The sequence below is a fragment of the Neolamprologus brichardi genome, chromosome 16 (assembly GCF_056152115.1).
Source record: "Neolamprologus brichardi isolate AB-2024 chromosome 16, ASM5615211v1, whole genome shotgun sequence".
NCBI classification, from domain to species: Eukaryota; Metazoa; Chordata; class Actinopteri; order Cichliformes; family Cichlidae; genus Neolamprologus; species Neolamprologus brichardi.
Genome location: NC_142119.1, coordinates 12,740,392 through 12,763,044, shown reverse-complemented (window position 1 = coordinate 12,763,044; position 22,653 = coordinate 12,740,392). Strand labels below are relative to the sequence as shown.

The 22,653-nt window shown below is 42.3% G+C and overlaps 1 protein-coding gene across 4 annotated transcripts in view; it reads right to left on the bottom strand.

The window, feature by feature from the left end:
• Positions 1-986: 986 nt before the first annotated feature.
• Positions 987-22,653, bottom strand: part of akap11 (A-kinase anchoring protein 11) — a 28,689-nt gene continuing 7,022 nt past the window's right edge. For 2 of the 4 annotated variants that reach the window (XM_006805949.3, XM_035914406.2), the window contains exons 7-12: positions 17,429-21,782; positions 17,041-17,181; positions 12,752-12,838; positions 8,397-8,443; positions 7,755-7,954; positions 987-4,306 (exon numbers count right to left, since the gene is read on the bottom strand). In XM_006805949.3, coding sequence (XP_006806012.2) covers positions 4,127-4,306; positions 7,755-7,954; positions 8,397-8,443; positions 12,752-12,838; positions 17,041-17,181; positions 17,429-21,782 — 5,009 coding nt within the window. In that variant the 3' untranslated portion in view covers positions 987-4,126. The remainder of the gene's footprint in view (positions 4,307-7,754; positions 7,955-8,396; positions 8,444-12,751; positions 12,839-17,040; positions 17,182-17,428; positions 21,783-22,653) is intronic. The other 2 variants (XM_006805950.3, XM_035914407.2) reach the window with 2 other exon arrangements.

Genomic DNA, 22,653 nt, shown 5'->3' with positions numbered 1-22,653 from the left:
TCAGACAGACATCTCCATTCATCTGCTGCTAAGAGAGCTGTATCCTGACAGGCTCTGGCCATTGTACCAAACATTACCCAATGTGTGTGTGTGTGGTACAATCTAATCACACAGCAACAATGGTTGTTTTGTGCTGCCGTATCCAGGCATAACCATGAACTGTTATTGAAGCCATCATTCAATAGATACACAGCTCTTCTGTTTTCTTTGAGACATGCAGCACAGATAATGGTGAGGAGGAGAGCTGCCTCGCCTAGTAAAGTGACACCTTTATATTAGGTCTGGAGGAAGCTGCAGTTTAACAGCAGCAAAGGTTGTCATCAGTGAGAAACTCACCCTTAATCAGCATCCAAGAAATGCTTTTCATCCAAGTGCTTGAAACAAATTGGTAAGGTGCTTTGCTGACAGTAAGATTGTTTTTGATTTTAAATGATTAGTTGCAGCTTGGAAAAACAAAAAAGGTTCTGTGGCACAGTGGTTAATGTATTCAACTTAGGTTTAAATGATCCCCAGTTCAACACCTGGAAGAGACACGAGCGGACTCCTACTAGCAAACTGCTAGTGCTGGTCCCAAGCTCAGATATACAGGAAGGATATCTGGTCAAAGATTGTTTGCAGTGTGGTTATTGAGGAATTACTTCTATTAAAGTGGGTTTTCCTTTTTTTTTGGTACCACAAGCTGTTGAAGTTAACAAATAGAGGGTGGAAATTGCAGGGACCCCCCCTTCAGATAAAATAACATTGAAATTAAAGTTCTCATGCTAATTCTAATTATTTAAGACAAAACATTTTTACAACACGAGTAAAGAGCATAATGGCTGCATGTTTCTGCCAAAAAAAATATGTTCATTTCCTTTTCGGAAAACTGGCAGACTTTACCTGCAATACCTGTAATACAACACTTCAGCAATGTGAAACGATACTCTGCGTGCTGATACATGGATGTGTTCTCACCATTAAGACATTAATCAAAACAAAAACAAAACTAGAGCACATGAAAAAGCTTTATTGTCACACCAAGCTTTGACAAATAAATGTATAGTTTCTGATTTCAAGCTTAGAATGTGCAAACTATTTAGCAATGCCACTGGGAGAACAAGTAGTGAACTCACTGTTATATAACTTATTATAATTTATTAAATATCTTTGTTTGGCAGGATCTTACAAGGAAGCAGGAAAATACACAAGTGAGAAGAAGTAAGGTACAACTCTCGAATGTTTTTTGTTGTTTTTTTTTCTTGTATAAACGCCCCAAAATAGGAGTTAAAGAGGGAGGCAGAAAGTAACAATGGGAACGAGTGTAACAAAAACAGATTTTACGGCATCTGCTTCTAAACAGCAGTCTTAGCGGGTTCAGATTCAGCTTTCACAAATACGACAACATTAGCGCTACTGTAGGTCATGTGGGGTGAGCAGGAATGTAAAGTAGATCAAGAATGAAAACAGAAGAAGAGGGGCAGGGTGCTGGGAAAAACCTGGGAAAGTCCTACAAACTAGGCAGTCACACCAGGAGAGAATCTATACAGTGAAGCACTCAAGTGTCTGTGACTTTTAATACATTCCTTTAATGTAAACCAGTATATATACTGTCCCTCACCTCTCAGGTTAATACTTCAATGTGTGATTTCTGCTCCCATTTTATTTATATATATATATATATATAAAAAATCCATTGTATTTTTTTTCTATTAATATTGTAATGTGTAAACAATTCATACAGAACAAACACCTTTAAGATTATATGACCATAGGGCAGCCTAGAGATTTAAGCAGGAACAAACAAGGCATCTGCAGAGGCCTCTAGCATACTGTGAGGCAGTGTGGACACACATGAATCACTGCTGCAACATTACTGTAGGCCGGCACAAGGAGGAGGAGGAGAGTAACAATGTTAAGCTTTAAAAGTTAGATTGAGCCATGCAGGCGAACACCACCGACAACACGTAGTTTTATAATAATACATGTGAGACTGTGGTATATTACAGTGTTTCAAACTTAAATTTGACGACCTTGCAGCATCATGTCATCCTTCAGTCCCTCATTAGGGGAAAAACAGAAAAAACAAACAACAACAACAATAAATAAATACAAACATCCAAATGTATCCCATTAATTTGTAGATTGATTTTAGGTCCACAGAGGAGGGATAGGAAACGCCCAGTCTCTCCTCAGGCTAAGTCCAAAAGGGGAGGGGGGGTAAGAAAAAAAAAAGTGCTTCTCAGCAAGTAGCTGGTAGTGTTGTGCATGTGGGGGCTGGTGAGTAATGAGGGTGTGTGTGTTACACTGATGAGGTGGGGGTAGGGGGGCAGGTTACTGTACGGAAGTTGTGGTATTCATACTTGTCGACTCCTCGAGGTGACTGTGGAGCAATGTGTGAGTCCAGGCCTGAGCTACGCAGATGTTGCTAGCCTGCGGTTTTACGACGTGCAGACAGAGCCGGTGTCTTTAATTACTCAATGATCTGCTATCTGCGTCACTGGATCTTCCCCAAGACTGGACGAGGGCCACTAACACAGCTGACCGGCGTACGCAATTAACTACTGAACTGCAGAGGGTGATCAGTCACCCAGCTTAGTAGCGGTAAGCCAAAGTGACCATTTCCTCCACAAGTAAAAGCAGCATTTCATGTTGGATTAGATACTCCACCTTCAAAAAAATAAGGCATATTTATATTTACATCTATAAAAAGAAATAGAAAAATAATCCTTGTACATACATACAAAGATTATTTTTTCTTTTCTTTTTTAATAAATCCTCACTATGTCTCATTCTCCTCTTTAATATTTTACTAAGTATGACAACCAAGTAGATTGCTACTAGAAGAAGCAGGGTTACAGTATTAGGTAAAACTCTTATTTATTCAGTGGCCAAATAAATTTGCTCATGATCATCATCGCAAAAATGACAGCACAGTTCATTAAACTACAGAGGTGGGCTTAAACAGAGTTTTATCAACCTCTCTGTATGGCAGCGTAGTGAATCATTTAGAGAAAAGCTAAATGTACTTACTGCAGCACAACTCTAGTGGATCAAGACAGTAACGGAATTGTGTTCATGTATTTGTGTGGATGCTGTAAAGCATCCCATCCACCCAGTCCTCAGACTGGGAGGCCCGGGTTCAAATCTCGCTAATGGCAACAATTCTTTCAGTTAACAGTTAAACATTTTTAACTCTTTTCAACACAAATTTTATCTTCTTCACCCCTTTTCAGCACAAATCCCAGCTTTTTCAGCTGTTTTCAGAAAAAAAACTCTTTTCAGCAGAAATTCTGCTCATTCACCTCTTTTCAGCAGAATTTTCAGCCTTTTCACCTCTTATCAGCACAAATCTCAGCATCTTCTGCTTCTGCTTTTTGTAAGAACGAGTTTGGGAGTTTGGGTCAGTGAGATGAGTAGCCGCCTTGAGGCCAGGAGGGCCAGGTTCGAATCCTGCTCATGGCAACATTTCACCTCTTTTCAGCAAAAATTTCAGTTTCTTCACCACCATACAATTTTTGCAACTTTTCATCTTTTTCAGCTATTTTCAGCAGACAGCTTCAGCGTTACAGCATCCACACAGCATTTTTGCAGGAAATGCAAATTTTTCTAGTTTGAAATGGTTCTAATAATCAAAATGTGTTTGTCTGTGCATATGTGCACGTGTACAGTTGGTCTCTCAACATGTGGAAATACCACCAGAGAGGTGGTGTGATGACATTATCCACCCAGCAGCTGTGGGGATTCCCAGTCTGTCTTTTCTCCCAACACACTGCATCTCCCTCTGGAAACACACCGGGTGGGTCTTCCCCCACTTCTCCTTGTAGCTTAAGCACAGCAAGGTCTGAGGCCTTTGATTCAATAGTGTAGGCGAGCAAAGGAGACACCTCATTAAATCAACACAGGTTACACATACAGGCCTGATAACTGATGAAACTGCAGCAACAAAACAGAAACTGGGGAGAAAAAAAAAACAAAAAAAGAAAACGGGAAAAGATGGCATGCCATACACGCAATGCAACACACGTGCTGCCCACATTTGTGAGAGGGAGTTCAGATTTGTGGGGCAACCTTTAGGGGCTCATAGAGGTTGCAAAGCCCTGTTTGGAAATAATGAGAGGAGAGCAAGGAGGGAAAAAAAACAGAGGCCTTAGGTGCGCTCCAGAAGCCACTGGAAGAGGGAGATGCAGTGAGGTTCTTTGCTGGCCTCAAGTGCCTCTTCTCTGGCCTCGGGCTGACTGTGGCTCACATCACAGTAGCGCAGCAGCATGTGCAGCAGCTCACCCACCTTCCACTTCCTCTCTCGAAGCCTCTGGACCACCGCTGGGAGCTGAAAGGACACATTGATTATACAGTAATCTCAAGGCATTTATCTTGTATTGAAAAGACTTCATAATATTAGAAAGAGCAAATGCTTGGCAATGTCAGGGAGGAAGAACTCCCTCTTGTTGTGGAGTGAGAGGGAAAAGGAGAGATACCGAGCAACAAACTGAACAAAACATAACTTACAGGAGAGAGTAAATAAAAGTTAATGAGATGCAATAGTGGCATAAAAACACAGAGTGTGAAATGTGGGGATTGAAGGAGAATTGCTGAGCGCAGCATGGGAAGTCCCCAAGCAGCCCAAGCCTACTGCAGCACAACTAAGGGGGATGTTCAGGGTCACCTGAACCACAGTAAGCTGGGTTTGTAGAGAGGGACTGTGTCCTAAATCTAAACTGGGACCTGGTTTCACGGGAGGCCTGACAACTGAAGGCTCTGCCTTCCATTCTACAGGGTGGGCCATTTATATGGATACACCGTAATAAAATGGGAATGGTTGGTGATATTAAAGTCCTGTTTGTGACACATTAGTATATGTGAGGGGGCAAACTCCTCAAGATGGATGGTGACCATGGTGGCTATTTAGAAGTTGGCCATCTTGGATACAACTTTTGTTTTTTCAATAGGATAAGGCCATGTGACACATCAAACCTATTGGTAATGTCACAAGAAAAAGAAGTGTGCTTGGTTTCAATGTAACGTTATTCTTTCATGAGTTATTTACAACTTTCTCTTTGTTCACAGTCATTGACATGTTGAAGAGGTTAACACGTGAGGAGCAGATCGAAATTGTGTTGATATCTGGTGAACGCAGTAACCAGGTCATTGCAGCAGATTTCAATGCAAGACACCCTACGAGACCACCCATCTCCCATGCTACAGTTAGCAAACTGCTTGCTAAGTTTCGTGAAACTGGTTCAGTGTCGGATTTGCCAAAATGTGGATGCAAGAAAACTGTCACTAATGAAGAAACATCAGTGGCTGTCCTAGCTTCATTCAGCAAGAGCCCACAGCGTAGCACTCGCCGCATGTCACTGGAGAGTGGCATTAGTCGAACATCCCTTCGGCGGATATTAGGTACTCACAAATGGCACCCTTACAAACTCCAGCTGCTGCAGCATCTCAACGAGGATGACCCAGATCGGTGCACAGAATTTGCAGAATGGGCAAAACAAAAATTGGAACAGGACCCTCAGTTCACGCAGAAGATTTTGTTCAGTGATGAGGCAAACTTTTATGTGAATGGTGAAGTTAACAAACAAAACCACCGCTATTGGTCTGACACTATCCCACATTGGATGGATCCCTCCAAGACTGTTGGAACAACAAAAGTGATGGTTTGGTGTGGTATATGGGGTACAACGATAGTGGGTCCATTCTTCATCAATGGAAACCTCAAGGCCACTGGATATTTGAAATTGCTACATGATGATGTGTTTCCCTCTTTATGCACTGAAGCTGGCAAGTTCCCTGAGTTTTTCCAGCAGGATGGTGCACCACCACATTATGGGTGCCAGGTCCGAGCATTCCTAGATGAACAGTTTCCTGGAAAGTGGATTGGTCATTGTGGGCCAGTTGAATGGCCCCTAAAGTCTCCCGATCTGACCCCTTAGACTTTTATCTTTGGGGTCATCTGAAGGCAATTGTCTATGGTGTGAAGATACGAGATGTGCAGCACCTGAAACTACGGATACTGGATGCCTGTGCTGGCATTTCTCCTGTGGTGTTGCTATCAGTGTGTGAAGAGTGGGAGAAGAGGGTTGCATTGACAATAAAACACAATGGGCAGCACATTGAACACATTTTATAAGTGGTCAGAAACTTGTAAATAACTCATGAAAGAATAAAGTTACGTATAAACCAAGCACACCATTGTTTTTCTTGTGACATTACCAATTGGTTTGATGTGTCAGATGGCCCTCTTCCTATTGAAAAAACAAAAGTTGTATCCAAGATGGCCGACTTCTAAATGGCCACCATGGTCACCACCCATCTTGAGGAATTTGCCCCCTCACATATACTAATGTGCCACAAACAGGACTTTAATATCACCAACCATTCCCATGTTATCACGGTGTATCCATATAAATGGCCCACCCTGTACTTTCAGAATCTTTAGGATTTCCTTACAAGCTGACTACTGAAGTAGTAGTGAAAGGGTGTTAGTTAATACTTCTTCCTGCCTGGGGAAAAAAGGAACTCAAAAATTCTCTGAATATAACTTAAGCAGAGAGCCGTGCTTCAAAAAAATAAAATAAAATAAAATAATAATAATAATAATAATAATAATAATAATAGACAGTTAAATTAGAATTGTAAGGGCTTGAAATTAAACCTGATGTAATGTAATCATGTTTACTAAAGTAAATGTAATGCCTAAAAAGTCATTGTAACACACTCCTGAAACACGAAGCTCTTGAATGCTTGTACCGTTCCCAAGTTGAAACACACTTAAGCCCCTTTTCCATTAGTATCTACTCGGATTGACTCTCCACGGCTCACCACGACTCTACTCAGATCGACTGGTTTTCCATTAAAATCGAGTACGATCAATCTGCTGCTCGATCTGTGGCTTTTTGTCAGACTTGTTTCTTTGTAGCGATTTATGTTCTCATGACCCATCGAGTGATGCCAATGACCAGGCCAATCGGTGGCATGCAGTCTGACGATGTCACATTTTAGTATGTGTTGCTTGGAACCCCGGCCGAGAAGGTACTATTTTATTACCTAGTACCAGGTACTATGACCTAATGGAAAACCTGAAAACTGTGGCGAGTCAATCAGAGTAGGTACTAATAGAAAAATAGGGGGAAGAATATGTGTAGGTCACATATCCATACACTGGCATTATTTGACCAAAATCCATCAAATAAAGCAAAGAGAATCTCATCCCAGTAGCAGATGTTTTGCTGTATTATTACAATATTACAGTGTTAAATGTTTGAGATTGTGCTTTTGTTCAAACACAGGGTTTTTAAATAAGAAAAACATAAAAAAGGAAAAAGAGTAAAATTAGTATATGAACATTGCAACTGGCCATATTTAAACATCAGGATCTGTATCACCCCACAATTTTACTGGCTGTGCAGGCTTTGGAAATTGTATAAAAAGATATACCATTAAGTTTTGTCAGTTAACAGCGATGACTATGACCTTTACTGAAATGCAGAAAACAGGAACAAACTGGTGAAATTACTGGTGATTTTTCCAAAAAAAAATCTACAGCTCAATCGTCACAGTAGCTGGTGCTTCTCAGCTGTTTGTCTCCATAGCAAAGCACAGTATGGTGGGAACCAGCACAGAACTTTACAGGATTGTTGACCTTCAAAACAGACAATCACGGAAAGAATGACTTCTTTCACTGAAGCAACATGACGTGGTTTAAAAAGAGTTTTAGTGCTGACTAATGAAGACCACAGAGGGAACCTGTTTGTGAGGAATATAGCCACAATCACCTGCTGCAGTTCTCTGTCAGGACTCAGCTGGATCTGAGGGATGTCGGCCATGGAGGCTGCCAGCCACTGTAGCATGCTCCTGAGCTGGGGGTCGAGGGTGACGTGCTTAGGGCCACTCCCAGGATCTCTGACATCTGAGTTTGCTATGACCAGCACAGTCCTGGGAGTTTGCACTTGAGTCCTGTCCACACAGAGTGTCCCTGCAGCACAGAGAAAAAAGATTCACTCAGCCGTCAGCCACACCTTTTCAGTTTTCTAGCGCTCCTTCTTTAGAACACTATGTCCTGATCTGCTCAAACCCAGGTTTCCATAGCACAGCAAACACAATAAGGACCCCCCTTTAAGTGGAGGCAATTGTAGTCTGAGACATACAGAAGGCAGAGCGACTGACTGTGGATGGAGTGCATGCATGAGTATTAGTGTGGCTGAATGTGGGGGTGGTTAAATCCCCGGCAACAACACAGACAGACTAACACAGTCAGCTGGAATCCAACTTGTCTCGGACAGCAAAGAGCAAGAGCACAAAATTTTTTTTCCATGAGATGTCCCAAAAACTCCCCAAGTATTAACCTGTAGCACTGCCACAGTCTACTTAAAAACATTAAAGAAAGAAAGATGCTGCAGGCAATAAAATGTGCTTACCACTTGATTCCTCTTTGACCTCAGCCTCCTTGTCCTCTGTATTGTCACTGTTGGATGAGAAACGCCACACAGGTTAGTAAGAAGACAGAACAGGTCGGACACACAAGGATGCATGCAAAGATATAGAAATGGCAATAAGCACACTAAAGCTAATAGCCTTTGACAAAAGCAAAGCACACAAACACTGCAATCAAAGCACTTCTGATCAAAAGACGTCTTAGACACGGTGATGCCGTATATCTTTCCTGAATTCCTGTAAATTGACTTTTCTGATCAGGTGTCTTTTGTCAGTTAATGCGCAGTGACGAAGAGGAGATCTTGATCAGTGTGAAAGTTGATTTTTCCCTTCTGAAAAGCTACTTGATATCCATTCTGTCAATTGTGCAAATATTTGCTGTGTGACGTGCCAGCAGGTAAACAGTCATTTCACCACTTTATAAGGTTGTTAATCACAGGCCTGTTGACACAGCCCACAGCTACAGACACTCAGGCTCTGCGCGTTAGGATATAAGGATATCATTTTCTTTTCAGAAAGGAAAACCGTTTAAGAAGGTGTTTCACTGTTTGAGACTGCGAAGGAGCGACGGCACTGAAAAAGTAGGGAGAGGAGGCGAACTAAGAAGGAGGGCGATAAAGCTATGCACTCAAAATATATATGGGCATCAATGGAGGTGCCTGAACCGTATAAACCTATAGGTGTGGAGTACTTCCTAGTTAGAAAATCTTTGTGTGTGTGCGTCTACTTGAGGTTTCACTCACACAATGCATGAATCAAACTTTTTTCCCTCCATTTTAACATCTCTTGATGATCTCTTGGGTGTGAGCAACATATATAAAAAAAGCTTATTATTAAAACAAACTCTATAATGCTAATAAACTGAATTTAAAAAATACTTTTAGTAGTTATATTATTAACAAGCAACTGAATATTAATTAGATCACAAAGAAATTATTAACCAATAATCGTCTTGGGATTTATTACCACTAAAACAGTATGGAAACTTATTAAATATTTTCTGAATGCTAGTCATTATATACTGACATTATATTCTGTTACTATAAACATTATTTCTAGACAGAAGAAATTACAATATATTATACATTTTATACCACTGTAAACTGATGAAAACTACACTAACTAAAATCAAAATGAAAGTACAATTACTAGTATAAGAACTAATACAAAATGCAAATCTGTAAGTCAACCTTGTGCTCTGCTTTAATCAGAAAGACACATCAATGTGGATTCAGAATAGCTTTAAGTTATCCTTTCTTCTTTTTTCTGACCTGTAACACGTTTGTTTAACTAAAAGTTTTGACATGTTTCATATTGGAAAATCTGTTGCACTTTTGATATAATCTTGGAAGCTATCAGCTTTAGTTGATGTTATGACTATCAAAATGCACAAACCTGTGAATATTTATTGTGAGCTCTGATCATGGACTAATAAGGGAATGACAAGATGCAGAGATACTCTGATATTTGAGACCTCTGAGAACAAACAGACTGGCTATGTTAATATATCCGGTCAAAAATATCTTATAAAAGGACAACTGAATGTGTTAGCTTTTTAGATTTTCAATACAGCCGTTCAGTGGTAGCACCTAGAGCTGAAATGATACTGGAATTTTCTAAAAGCACATTTTGAGTTGAAGCTGCCAAACAAGGTGAAAGAAAATCCATTCATCAGCCTGAGAAAGGAAGACTCAATAAATGGTTGGTAGTACTGTCAGTTGGGTAGTACATGGCAATACATCTTTGCGTTGCAACTAGAGATAGACCGATCCGATATTACGTATTGGTATCGGTCCGATACTGACGTAAATTACTGGATCGGGTATCAGAGAGAAGAAAAAAATGTAATCCGATCCATTAAATATCAAAAAAGCACCTCACAAAACTTGCGACATGGCGTAACTCAGCTCATAACCGTAGCACGTCTCAGCAGTATGCCTCATGTGATAGAGCGGCTGTGTGTGTTTGTAGCCTCGCTACCAATCCAGCATTTCATCTCTGAGGAAGTTATCCCAGAAAGAAGTAAAGCAAATGTGTAAGTTCATCTCTGAATGTTTGTAAAGCATTCCCACGTTAAGCTTAACAACAGATATATGGAGCGACTGCCTCTTCTCTCCCCCTCCCTCTCCTGCTGCTACTTCAATCGTGAAACTGATCAATGATCAGCTGATCGGCTTTTCTGTCGCAAGTCCGTCTCTCTTGTTTGTTTATTGCCCACTTTGCACCAGAAACCAGCTGCTGAACAACAGCAGCACGTTTAAGCTTGATAAGCTGTTGTTAGAATTTATTTAATATTACTTTCTTTTCTACTTAGCTGATGGGTGGTAACTGTGCAGGGGCGGATCTAGCAAGGGGGCACAAAGACATACTTTTCTTTGTTATTCTCATTTAAAATGTCGAGCTTTTAATAAATAATTATCCGAATCTTACACCCAAAGTTTTAATCTGATGTAAAATGTATAGAAGTCCATTACTGTATATAGTAACTATTAAGTCTAATATACCCTAGTAAGCTATAGTACTTTTTCCTTTGGGAAGGTGCCATCTGTGTAGTCTGCAGTGCTGTTGAAGAAAGATGTTGAATCTATTTAATTATTCTTGAAAAATAATTTATTTCTGGGCATTTTTTTCACACTGCATCAAATTGAAGTTGATTACGTCAATTAAGCATCATGTGGTGGAGGGTGGTTCCTTATTTTTATTTTATTTTTTTTTGCTGGGAGTTTTAGAACCCTATTAGTTAGGGTGCTTACTCTTTAAAATACCAGAACAGGGAGGATGGAGTAGTTCTAAGTTTATTAGATTGATCAGTATTGCTGAACTATGAAATATTTTGGGTGCAGTATATTTTTTGCATAGAGGTATAACAGAATAGCTTTAGTGTTTTGTTTTGTTTTTTAACTTGAGTCTGAACTTATACAAAATATTAAAAAACAACAACAACAGTTTTATTGATTAAAAAACACACTATATCGGATTCATATTGGTATCGGCTGATATCCAAATTTATGATATCGTATCGGACATAAAAAAGTGGTATCGTGCCATCTCTAGTTGCAACAGCTGCAAGACTGATATATGCAGCCACCTCTAAACATCCACCATGTCTACTACCTGTTTAAGATTAGCTTTAGTTTTCCCTTTGTATGACATTTCCAACTATTTTACATATCCTTACAGTTTCATGAATCACTTACATTCATGAAACAGCAAAACACAAAGTAAGACAGATTGCTAACTCAAGGTTTGGGGAGAGACCCCGCCCTAGTCTAAAAAGGTTGGGTATCTTCGGATTTTGTTCACAAGAAAAAAGTATGTGGGGTGTGAGAGAAACAGGTAAACTGGCGCACCAGCCACAGAGCTTTTGATCTACGTTTTAACTCTCACTTAAAATCATGAGCTCTGGGTGGTCACTGAAAAAATAATGTTAGGAAAGAAGCAAGAAAAATGAGTTTAGGCTTGGCGAAAAGACTGGCTGAGGAGCTTGGACATCCAGAAGGAGCCCAGAGTACTCCCATTGCTTAAGGCAGGTGAGGTGTTTTGGGTATTTGATCAAGGTGCCTTGAGGCTTAACTTAGAGGTTTTCCAGGGACACCCAAGTAGGAGGAGACCACAGGGTATATCCAGAATTCACTAGCTTGGGTCTATCTTGGGATTTTCCAAAAGGAAACCTGCTCTGTGACTAGACTTTAGATAAGTGTGTGTGTGTGTGTGTGTGTGTGTGTGTGTGTGTGTGTGTGTGTGTGTGTGGGGTGGGGGGGGGGGGGGGTGTGGGGGGGGGGGGGTGGGGGGGGAATGCCTGGTCATAATGCATGCCAGAGACTTAATTTGAAAGTTAATATATTATAGTTTCTAAAACTATGAAATTAAATGAAAAATAACCCTCCAAGTCGTTCTTCAGGGACTGGTTGGCTGTTCAGAGGTAATACAACATGGACAAAATAATAGCACTACATATTTCCCACAAAGACAAAAAATTGCATGCAAGCAATGCAGAACCAACAAAACTTAAGCAACACATTGCATGCTAAGATTAGCATCAACAAGCATTTGCCATGTCAAGTCTATTAATGTTTAAAGCTCAAGTATGGTCATGTTAGGGGGCTGGTGGTTCCTAGTATGAGACAAAGTATAAATCAGACTATTGTAGAGTGGCAGTTTAAATCATTTTCATATGATGAAGAAAGATTTTCCACTGGTGGATGTATCACATACTTCAGTACTTTGTGGTGCTTTCATAGCAAATTCAGTTCATTCTTTGTCACATTCTAGGTAAACCCCCATGTCTTGTGTGCATCTCTTTTCCAAGGATAGCCATGCCAATCGGGTGCTGACCAACCTGTCAGAGGGGGAGAATGACAAGCGCTCTTCACACGCCTCCCCCTCCAGGCCCAGACTGCTCCAGCTACTGCTATTCCCATTACTGCTGGACACAGAAGGCAGGTAACACACCGCTGTAACACTGACACAGTAAGTGGCTAACACAGAGAGCTACCAAAATGCAACAAAAGATCAGGATGTAATAAGCAGTTTCATCACATTTGCTATAAGAGCTTACTGTCATGTATCGTCAATAAACAACACGGAGGTGGATGACCCTTTCTGGTATTTGGAATAATCCTTTAAATGTCAGGTGAGGTTGAAAAAACAGAGGAGGATTCTTCAAATGATGCAGGTTTTTTCCACTGTACACCCCCCTGAATCAGCTTTAATGTTGACTGGGCCCATTTGTTGCTAAAGTCCTGAGATGTGAGATCATTACATTTTTGTTCTCACATAATCTCGTTAATCATGTGGCTTCCAGCGGGACAACCAGCTGGCAACAGAAGCATAACAATATACACTCTCGCTATAATTAGTGAATGATTAGCCTTGCTGGCTGGAACCTGCATACCGTGGCATGCTATAGCCTAACTAAAAGGGAGAGATGTTTCTGATATCTAAAAATACCTCTATTAATCTGCATTACCTCAGTGGCAGGTGTGGTCTGAATGGCATACTGAGAGGTGATTCATCTAGTCAGTCAGCCTGATCTCTGTCTCGCTAAACTCATAAAGGCATTTTTCCCCCTGTTATTTCATCTGCTGAGCAGAAATAGTAGCAGCAGGCCTTTGAAATGTCTTATGAATTACACATGGTGAACTTTGTTCCAGTAGAAACAGCACTTGAAGAGAGGTGAGCACTTAAAGACACACCTTTAGAAAATATTATGACACATTAACTTTGCCCTGATGGCCAAAATAACTTAATGCTAACACAATATGCTCTTTTAGCATGTTGGGAACAAACCCATTGTCAGGTTTGCTTCCATAGAGATATCAACCCTTGCCAGAACTGTCAACAGCCCATTTCCCAGAGACTTTATCAGGCTCACTCACTTTTTTTTTTTTTTATTAAATTGAAAGGATACTACTTGCTGTGACAAAAGAAATAGTAGCAGCTGTCACAATATGATGAAAAAACATTTTACTGCATACCCACATGTAGACTGATACTGCATACAAGACATGCAGTATCAGTCTGTACCAAGCAGAGCTGCAACGACTATAAAAATTATTTGACGTGGAATTTTATTGTTAACATTTTCATATGCTAATAATTGTGTTGTAACTGCAATACACTACAGGAAACTATGGGGGCAGTATTGCCTATATCGTCTGCCAAGACTAGACAATACTGAAGAAGAATGTAGCACAAACGGCAAAACAGAACGACTGAAGAAAATAGAAACTGAGATTTTAAACATTTTGAAAGTATTCCACAGAAAACAAAGTTCAATGCAAACCGGTGCTTTCCTTCCACGACAGCACTAAAACGCCGGCACCCTGGAGCAGTAAGGTCAGCTCTGAATGGGTCAGTTAGTGTTAGTGCGTCACAGTTGTAGCTCATTCCAGCCTTGTGTAGGCCCACAATCTTGTCCTTGACATCATTGGAAAGCTCTTTAGTCTTGGCCATGGTGCAGAGTTTGGAACATGAACATAAATAAGTATTTATGTTCATGTTTGTACAGTAAGGTTTATTTCAGCTTACCTGTCGGAAACTTCTCAGGATGACGCTTGCACCATTTCAGTTTTGTTAGCTAAACAGTGAAATGCAATAATAAACCATTAAAGAGCTCCACTGTCTACTAATTTTTGGGTTTTTTCCCCCATATTAATATTAGCATTTATTCTGAGTAGTAAACCTCTTCCATTTAACGTTAGGTAATTAAATGTGGGTTAAATCATATACAAAATAATTGGTACTGAACATTACACCATCTGAGAAATGATGATATACAACCAAATAGGGCTGGGCGATATGACCCAAAATTCATATCTCTATATTTTTTAGGTGGGTGGCGATATAAGATATATATCTCGATATTTTTTTAAAGCCATAAGTTAAGAACAAAAAGAGAGTTCTTAGTCACACTGTGTCCCAGATGTCACACAGGCATTTTTATTTACATACAGCATAGATTTACATGAAGAAATTACTCAAAAATAAATTATCAGCATTTATTAAATAATCATGCAATCTCCATAAATAAAAGAAAACAATGTTGTTTTTGTGCATAACAAAAAGCTCATAATTGTGCAGTCAAAATGTAAACTAACACGCGCTGAGCATAATAACAAAGACAGATTTCCCAGCTGCTCTGTTCCCAACTTCTACTGCGTGACTGACAGCCTTGATTTGAAATCCTCTTTATGGCCCTTATACACACACAATACGGTAATATTACGTTGAAGCACAGTACGTATCACTCCGCGAGGCTACAGACTACGGTAGCCGTAATGCTCCGACAATCCATCAAGCGCTGCAGCTCCGTAGCTTACCAAAGTCGTACTAAAACATTTGACAGATTGCTGAGCGCCGTGTACCAGCTAAAATCGGTTCGCGGTCAGTAAGCACAACCAGAATTCATACATAAGGCGCGCTGTCAACTTTTGAGAAAATGAAAGGATTTTAGGCCGTGCAGCCCCTGTGGGCTGCATGTCGTCAGCGTGGTTAGCTCGGTAGCGCGGTTAGCTTGCTAACACATTGACGCCATCCAGCCCCACAACTTGCTAATGGAGATTTGCCGTGTCCATCTTGTCGCTGCCTGCAGGTGAAGCTATGGGGGAGGAGGGGGAGTTGTGTTCAGTGAGGGAAAGGCGAGGCCAAGTAATGTTGCGCAGAGACAAAAGTGGACGAAAGAGAGGCAAACTTGTGGCTCCACAAGTATAATTATAACGTAACATAGACTATATCGATATAAAGGATATTGTCAAATCTTATATCTTGTATGAAAATATATTGATATTTTTTAAAAACTCGATATATCGCCCAGCCCTACAACCAAATTTATGATTAGTAACGATCTTCTCTATTACTGTTTTGTTCTTCTTGTAGTAGTACGTCCTCTGTTTTCAGTGTATCGGCAACCAGCAACAATCAAAGTTCCTAGAATGTGCTGTGCGTCGCATTTTGTCGCGCCTCTTTTACCTTCTATCAAAAAAGGGAATTTTTGACAAATAGAAACAAGTCTGGAGACAGACCGTCAGCTTTGAAAAATGGGCTTAAAATGTTCCTTTTTAATGCTTACATTTGGGGCTGGATCAAGGAACCCTGAACCACCCCTTAGTTATGCTTCTATAGTATCAGTCTACTGGGAGATTTCCCATAATACAGTAAGCAGTTTATAAAGCATAATTTGGTCTCTATGAAGTTCTTTTCTGTTTCTCTTTTCTTGATTGCTTCTGCTTCCGCTTATCCTTTACAGGGCCGCAGGGGGGCTGGAGCCTATCCAGCCTATCCTACAACATGCATCACACACAGAAAGACTCCAACCTGATGATGGAATTGAGCTTAGGACCTTTTTGCTGTGAGGCAACTGTGCTACCCACTGTGCCACTGGCATATGTTAAAACAGGCACAAAGGATCTATTTGTCTGGGATCTGGTGGTGATCATGAGTGTTATTGGGAGCTGCAAAGATTTCTGTGTCATTATACATTCAAGGTGTAACAACACACAAAGGCAGTTACTGGTAATGTCACCTTAAAGAGCACAAACTGGGTGATTTCAACCGTAAAGTCAAAATCTGCATGTCTGCTTTCCAACTAAGCTAATCATGAAACCCACGACACACAGCTATGATCACTTTGTTCTCAGACTTGTTGTGGTTGCTATAGTTGCTAACCCAACCACCAGCTGGTTCTTATGTGACATTAGAGTTACTATTGTGGGTGTGAATGCAAAACAGGAAAAAAAAAAAAAACAACCAAACCTTTAATTCTCAAGGGGAGCGCCCCGTATGTAGTTTATTTACTCTCAAGGATTCTTCAGACGTTTTAGCGAAAGTGCCTTAGGTAGATTTTTTATTGCTACAGACAAAAGCTTGAAGCTAAAAATCAACCAAAGGAAAAAATCTTTATATGTTAGTATAACATATAAAGATTTATGGAGTGTAACTAGTAGCTAGCCACTCCATAAATCACAATCTGATTCTTTCTTTCAAATTCTGGTTAAAAAGCTGTGCATAAATAAGTGTATAATAAGGAATGCACTACAAATGTTCTCAGACCCCATTCTAACGTATATTTTAAAGCACCAAGTTGGACTGTGCTCTAGAGGTGATAGATATAAAGTTAGGTGTGTTTACCTGTCACTGAGGTGGAGGAAGCTGCTGTTATCATCTGGGTGATCATCTTCAAAGCTCAGGTTAGACCAGCTTCCCAGGCTGTCATCTCCAACACTCAGCTGCTGGGACACAGTGGACTCAGTGGTTTCCCTACCCGAAGCACTAAATACAAAGAAACCAAAGGAGAGAGAAAGAAAAAAAAAAAGCCCCAATAACAATGCAAATAGTCACATGTCAGTGCAGTAAAACTGGGAAAATAAAACATTAAAATGTTTGTCAAAAGAAGTGAAACAAAGCTGATTATAGGTTACAACACATGTTTATGGCCTGGCCATTGATTAAATGTATGCATGGAATGAATTTCGGGGCAAACAAACACTCTTCCTGATGTGAACTGGGAAGTGTGTACCTGGCAGCCTGGCATATGTTGGACAGGGCTGATGTCATGATCTCAGCAGTGAGGCTCTCGGCGTAGCTGGTGCCATCATGGCCGATCCCGCTGTCAGCATTAAGGCTGGTGTTGCTCAGCTCGCGCTTTGCTGTATCCATTGCCATGGACACCATCTCCTCTGCAAATGCCACCCTGTGGTCCAGGTCGATGTGGATTTTTGGAATCTCCAGACTAGAGAGCACTCTTGCTTGACAGTCTCCTCCCCTTTTCCTCCTCTGCAGCACAGGTTGGTAGTGGTGCCTGCTGTGCTTGCTGCAGTATGGACACTCCTGGACTTGACAGCAACAACACGCCCTCTCCCCCATTGCCCGGACCAGAACTGGGCCCTCAGACAACCTCTGTGTGTGAGTGTGTCTGTCATGGTCTTGGTGCTCCCGTGATGAATGGCCAACTGAAGCCATGCTTATCTTCAGCGTGTCATCCACTATTTTCCTGGCATAATGCTCAATGACTTGCATCACCTTGCTACTGTAACCTTGATCGTAGAGACTCCCTGTGCTGTGGTAGTGCTTGCTCTTACCCTCCTTGGATAACAGAGGGCAGGAGAAGGAGTTCCTGATGAGATTCTCTGCCATGTCTTCCAGTTTGGATTTTTTATAAAGACAGGAGTCAGTGAAAGACTTTGGCAGCCGTACAGAGGAGAGATGGAGCTTGCGTGTGACATCACAGGTGATATTATATGCTAAAGATTCAGCAAAGTGGACTAGATCCATGTACTCCCTCTTACTCTGCTCTTCAGAGTCCCTGCAACAACACTGGGTGTTTCTATCCATCTCTGTTCGATCCTTGGCTGATGATGTTTTACTACTACAAGACGATTTCCATTCATCTGGCAGAGACTTAGAGGAGCGAAGACGTGCACTAGGGGATCTCTGCTTTACTTTACGACTGGCGTGAGCCAAGCCAAGTTTTATAGAACGATAAGCCAAACGGCTTGCATACTGGTCCAGGACTAACTCCCTACTCCCCCCTTCCTTTTTCAGCACCCTAATGAGGTAGCCGGCATACTCATCTGTCACGCTCTCACAGCTGGGATACTCAGAGGATAGACCAGAGCTGGAGCTAGACACAGTGCTCGAAGCAGAGGTGGAAGACTGGGAGACCGAGGCAATCAGGTCATTGGACCACTGCTCAGCCAGCCTTACTAACCTCCAGTCTCTGCTCTGGTCTGTACCGGGTTGAGAGTGATGTCTGTGGTGGTAATGCAAACATTCGGAGCTAGATCTGTCCCAGCTTCTTCTTCTGAGAGCTCTGTGATACGGGCACTGCTGTCCAGAGCTCACCATCCTCTTCACATCACTAATTACCTCTCCCGCCACTTCTCCTGCATACACCCACAATGAGTTGAGGGTCTGCTCTGAAAACTGAGCCACACTGTCTCTCCTCTTCTCACTGCCCTGGTTCATCTCTCCCTGCTCCTCTTCCGCCCCTCCTAGGATGTCCATCTCTGTTGCCATCGAGACTATGTGGCACGCCAACCGCTCAGCATAGTGGAGAGCTTCCTTGTTGGACATTACGCGAGCGGACATCGGGCTGGGTGTGTGTCGGCCGCCCCCTCTCTCTGAACATGTGTTAGTGACTCCAACACCGCCTTCTTCTGCCGGTTCTTCCTCCTCTTCTTCCTCATTTCCATCAGCCTCCTCAGAGAGAGATCTCATCAGTTTGAGCATAAACTCTGCCTTGTCTTCATCTGGGATGGTGTCTTTTGGTCCCGGGCCCAGCTCAGGCTGATAGTGAGGGGTTGGAGGTGGTGTTGCAGGGGAAAATTCTTTAGCCAGCTTGCTTTTCAGCTTTTTGGAGAACTGCTTTATCTGTCTCTCCTTGGACACCTCACTGGGCTGCTGGGGGGTGGAAGGAGGAGTACCAGGAGTCGCAGCAGACTTCTGTCCAGAGTTTGGAGCTGAATCATCCACAGTAGTGGATATCCTCCTTTGTCCACCCGTCTCATTACCCGGCACTTCCAAAGTATTCATCATCACAGGATGTGTTTCAGACACACCCCTGGTCCTGGGGCCTCGGTCACATCGGTAACTCCCCTGGTTTAGAGTGCCTGTCTGAAAGGAAATGGGAGGATTATTTTCTTGTCCCATAGGGCCACCTAGCCTAACATGCCCAGAATCTGTATAGTCATATCTAAAACTTTCCCTGACAAGTCCTTGCTTTGAAGGGGAATCCAGAGCATCGTAAGAGTCCCTGCGGCTTCTGATTGTCTTTGTGAGGAAGTCAGCACAGTTGCCAAAACCCTTCTTCATTTTAGAGGCAGTTATTAGCTCACAAGCCTCAGTTACTATCATATCCACCATGTTGCCAGAGAAGTTTTGGAATGAAGACTGTTTTTGGGAGGGCTCTCCTGCTGGTAGAGAGGTCTGAGTTCCATGACTGTAAAGGGCCGTTAGTGGAGACGTGGCATTGTCAGAGGATGACACAGTTGATCTTTTGGGGCTGGTCGGTGGAGTATGTGACAAGCTAGACCTCTGCTGAGTGGTCTCCTCGGAATCCTGGAGGTTGGAGAGGGCGTGCCCTGCTTGGGGCACAGGAATACAGCTGGCCATTCCTGATACAGTGAACAGGGCTTTCTTCACAGTACAAGAAGCATCCTCTGCTGGGACCGCTGCACTTAAAACCTGCTGGTTAGCAAAGGTGCTGCAGGTATGAGTGCAGGTGTTATCTGCACTGACATAACAGATGTTGTCCACAGACACACTTATAGCTGCTTGGCTTGTGAAGGCAACATCTGCCTGAGAGAGCTCTATGAAGGCCTCCTGGATGACAGACTCAGAAAGGTCTGAAGCATAGGAGGACACCACCACCTCCTCCTCCTCTTCTTCCTCTTGCCCATGGCCAAAAGACCAATCACTTGGGGTGAGAGGCGTTGAGGGGTGGGAGAACTGACATACTTCCATTATACCTTCAAAAACAAGCTCTTCAGCCAGATCAGCAGCAAAACGTGTTACAGTGCTGTGGAAAATCTGCTTCTTCACAGTCAGGAACTCTTTGAGCGCTGCGGACACGGCCTCTCCAACCAGGAAAGTGGCCAGCCCATTGATTGCCCGCTCCTTCAGTACATATGCACGTCGCATGCCAATCTCATGGAAGGCCATTTGAAATACTGAGGAGGTAAGTCGAGCAGCTAGGTGGCACAAGGTGGTGGTGCAGGAGGACACCCCTTTTTGGAGGTCTCGCAAAGCGCTGCCTAAGCTCATTTCCACAAGGTCACTGGCAAACCTCTGAATACCATCTTTCAGAGACTGGGATTTCTTCTGCAGCTTGGCCACCGTTACAGTCTCCTGTATTTCTGAGAGTTTCATCAGGTATCCTGAAGGGTTCTTAAATTCCTTGTGGCAGACACAGGAGAGATTCTTGTTGTCACTGATGTCGACAGCAGACTGGTAGCCACAGACAGATCCAAGAATTTCTTTGGACAGACTGCTAGCAAAGTCTGAGTAGGTCTTATACAAAGAACAGAGATCCTGAGGTTTACGAAGCTCAGAGTCATCTTGTCCATCCGCCTCTGTATTCCAGAAGTATTCCAGTGGCCCGCTGGAGTCCACCAGGGGACTGAAGGCAGAGGAGCTCAAAGGACTGAAGAGGGGACCACCGTTCTCCTCAGAGGGAGTCTGTACAGGCCGAGGAGAATCCGGCACCTCAGAGGGAATTGAGTAAGGAGAGCCTGGTTTCAGGGGCGTGGGTTTTTTCACATTGGCTGGGAGAGTGGGCTGATCAAAGCGGTGAGGATTCATTCCCTTGGTTGAGCAGCCCCTAGAAACATATTTTAAAGATGATGTACTTATGCCAGATTCATCAGCCTCTTTCTGTGCTGCTGGGACACTAATCGCATCCAGAGGCAGAGTAAGAGTACAGCTCTCAGAGTTGAGCTCATCCAGGTCATCAAACTGGTCAAAGCTGTCAAAAAACTCACTAACTTCAGAATCTGAGTCTTCAACTCGCTCTCTGGGCCCCCCTGGCACTTGAGGAATGTCCAGTTTGGCCAGCAGGCTCTTCTGGTAGCCCACTTCATCCAGGAAAATGATAGGGCTGGGGCTGGAACAGTCTGACTCTTCTGATTCACTGACATGAATCAAAGGTGAGGGGAGACGAGCTCCAGGACTGCAGTAAGTCCACTGGGATTCCACACCCGATGACCTCTGCACTGTGACAGATACGTCAGGACCAGATCTGTGTTTGGCTGAATACTTCTTCGAAGACGAGCTTATGATAACGCGGGAGCCTGATAATTCCTTTTTTCTCTTGTGGGCTGGGACTGTCTGTGAAGCCACATCACGCTTTTTAAAATGACTAAATGGAGCTGCAGCTGTGGAGATGGACATAAAGGAGAAAGAGGAGAAAAGTGGTTAGATGCAACAATTGCAAAGAGGGGATTATAAGATGATTTTCCACAGTGCTTATGGCACTGTGGAAAAATAACAGACAAGTAAAACTAGTAAATAGCTAATTAGTGCCATCTAGCAGTGAACTGAAACCATTTACACTCTAGAGACGTTTTAATTAAAGTTCGCACAGATTATGACAGCATAGTGCTGCGGATGGAAAAAATACATATTACATTATTCTTGTAAGATTCTAATTGTTTCACATTAAATCACAATATTAATAATTCTATGTAAGTCTTTCCATAGGGCTAGATGTGTTGAGAATGTAGAAAAAATGATAACTGTGACCTTGAGCACAATTTGGCTGAAGACCTATTAAGTAATCACTGTCTATATGTTTGATTAATTTCCGACCAATGCTGAAGGAGAGGCAGGGTACACCCTGGACAGGTCACCACTCTGTCGCAGCACTAATCCGGAGAGAAAGACAACCTTCCACAATTACATTCACACCTCTGGCTGATTTGAACCCTACATTTCAAAACAATATGCAAAATAACAAATAATCTACTCTTAGGCTGTATTATCAAAAATGAAATATCTGCCACGGGACTAGAGTTTTTAAACAGACTGTGACCGTTTTGCTGTATAATGTCACTTTTTTCCTCCAAAGTTTGAGGGCAAAAATCTTTAAGTATTTTCAGATTTCAGTATTTTCAAGTATTCAACTGTCCTGCCAGTCTCAGTCTGTGTGTGTGCGCGCGGACGTGTGTGTGTGTGACATTCCTGCTAATCTCTGCCTGCTGCGAAAATCCTCCTCAGAGGAGAGCCGACCACAGAAGCAGAAATACT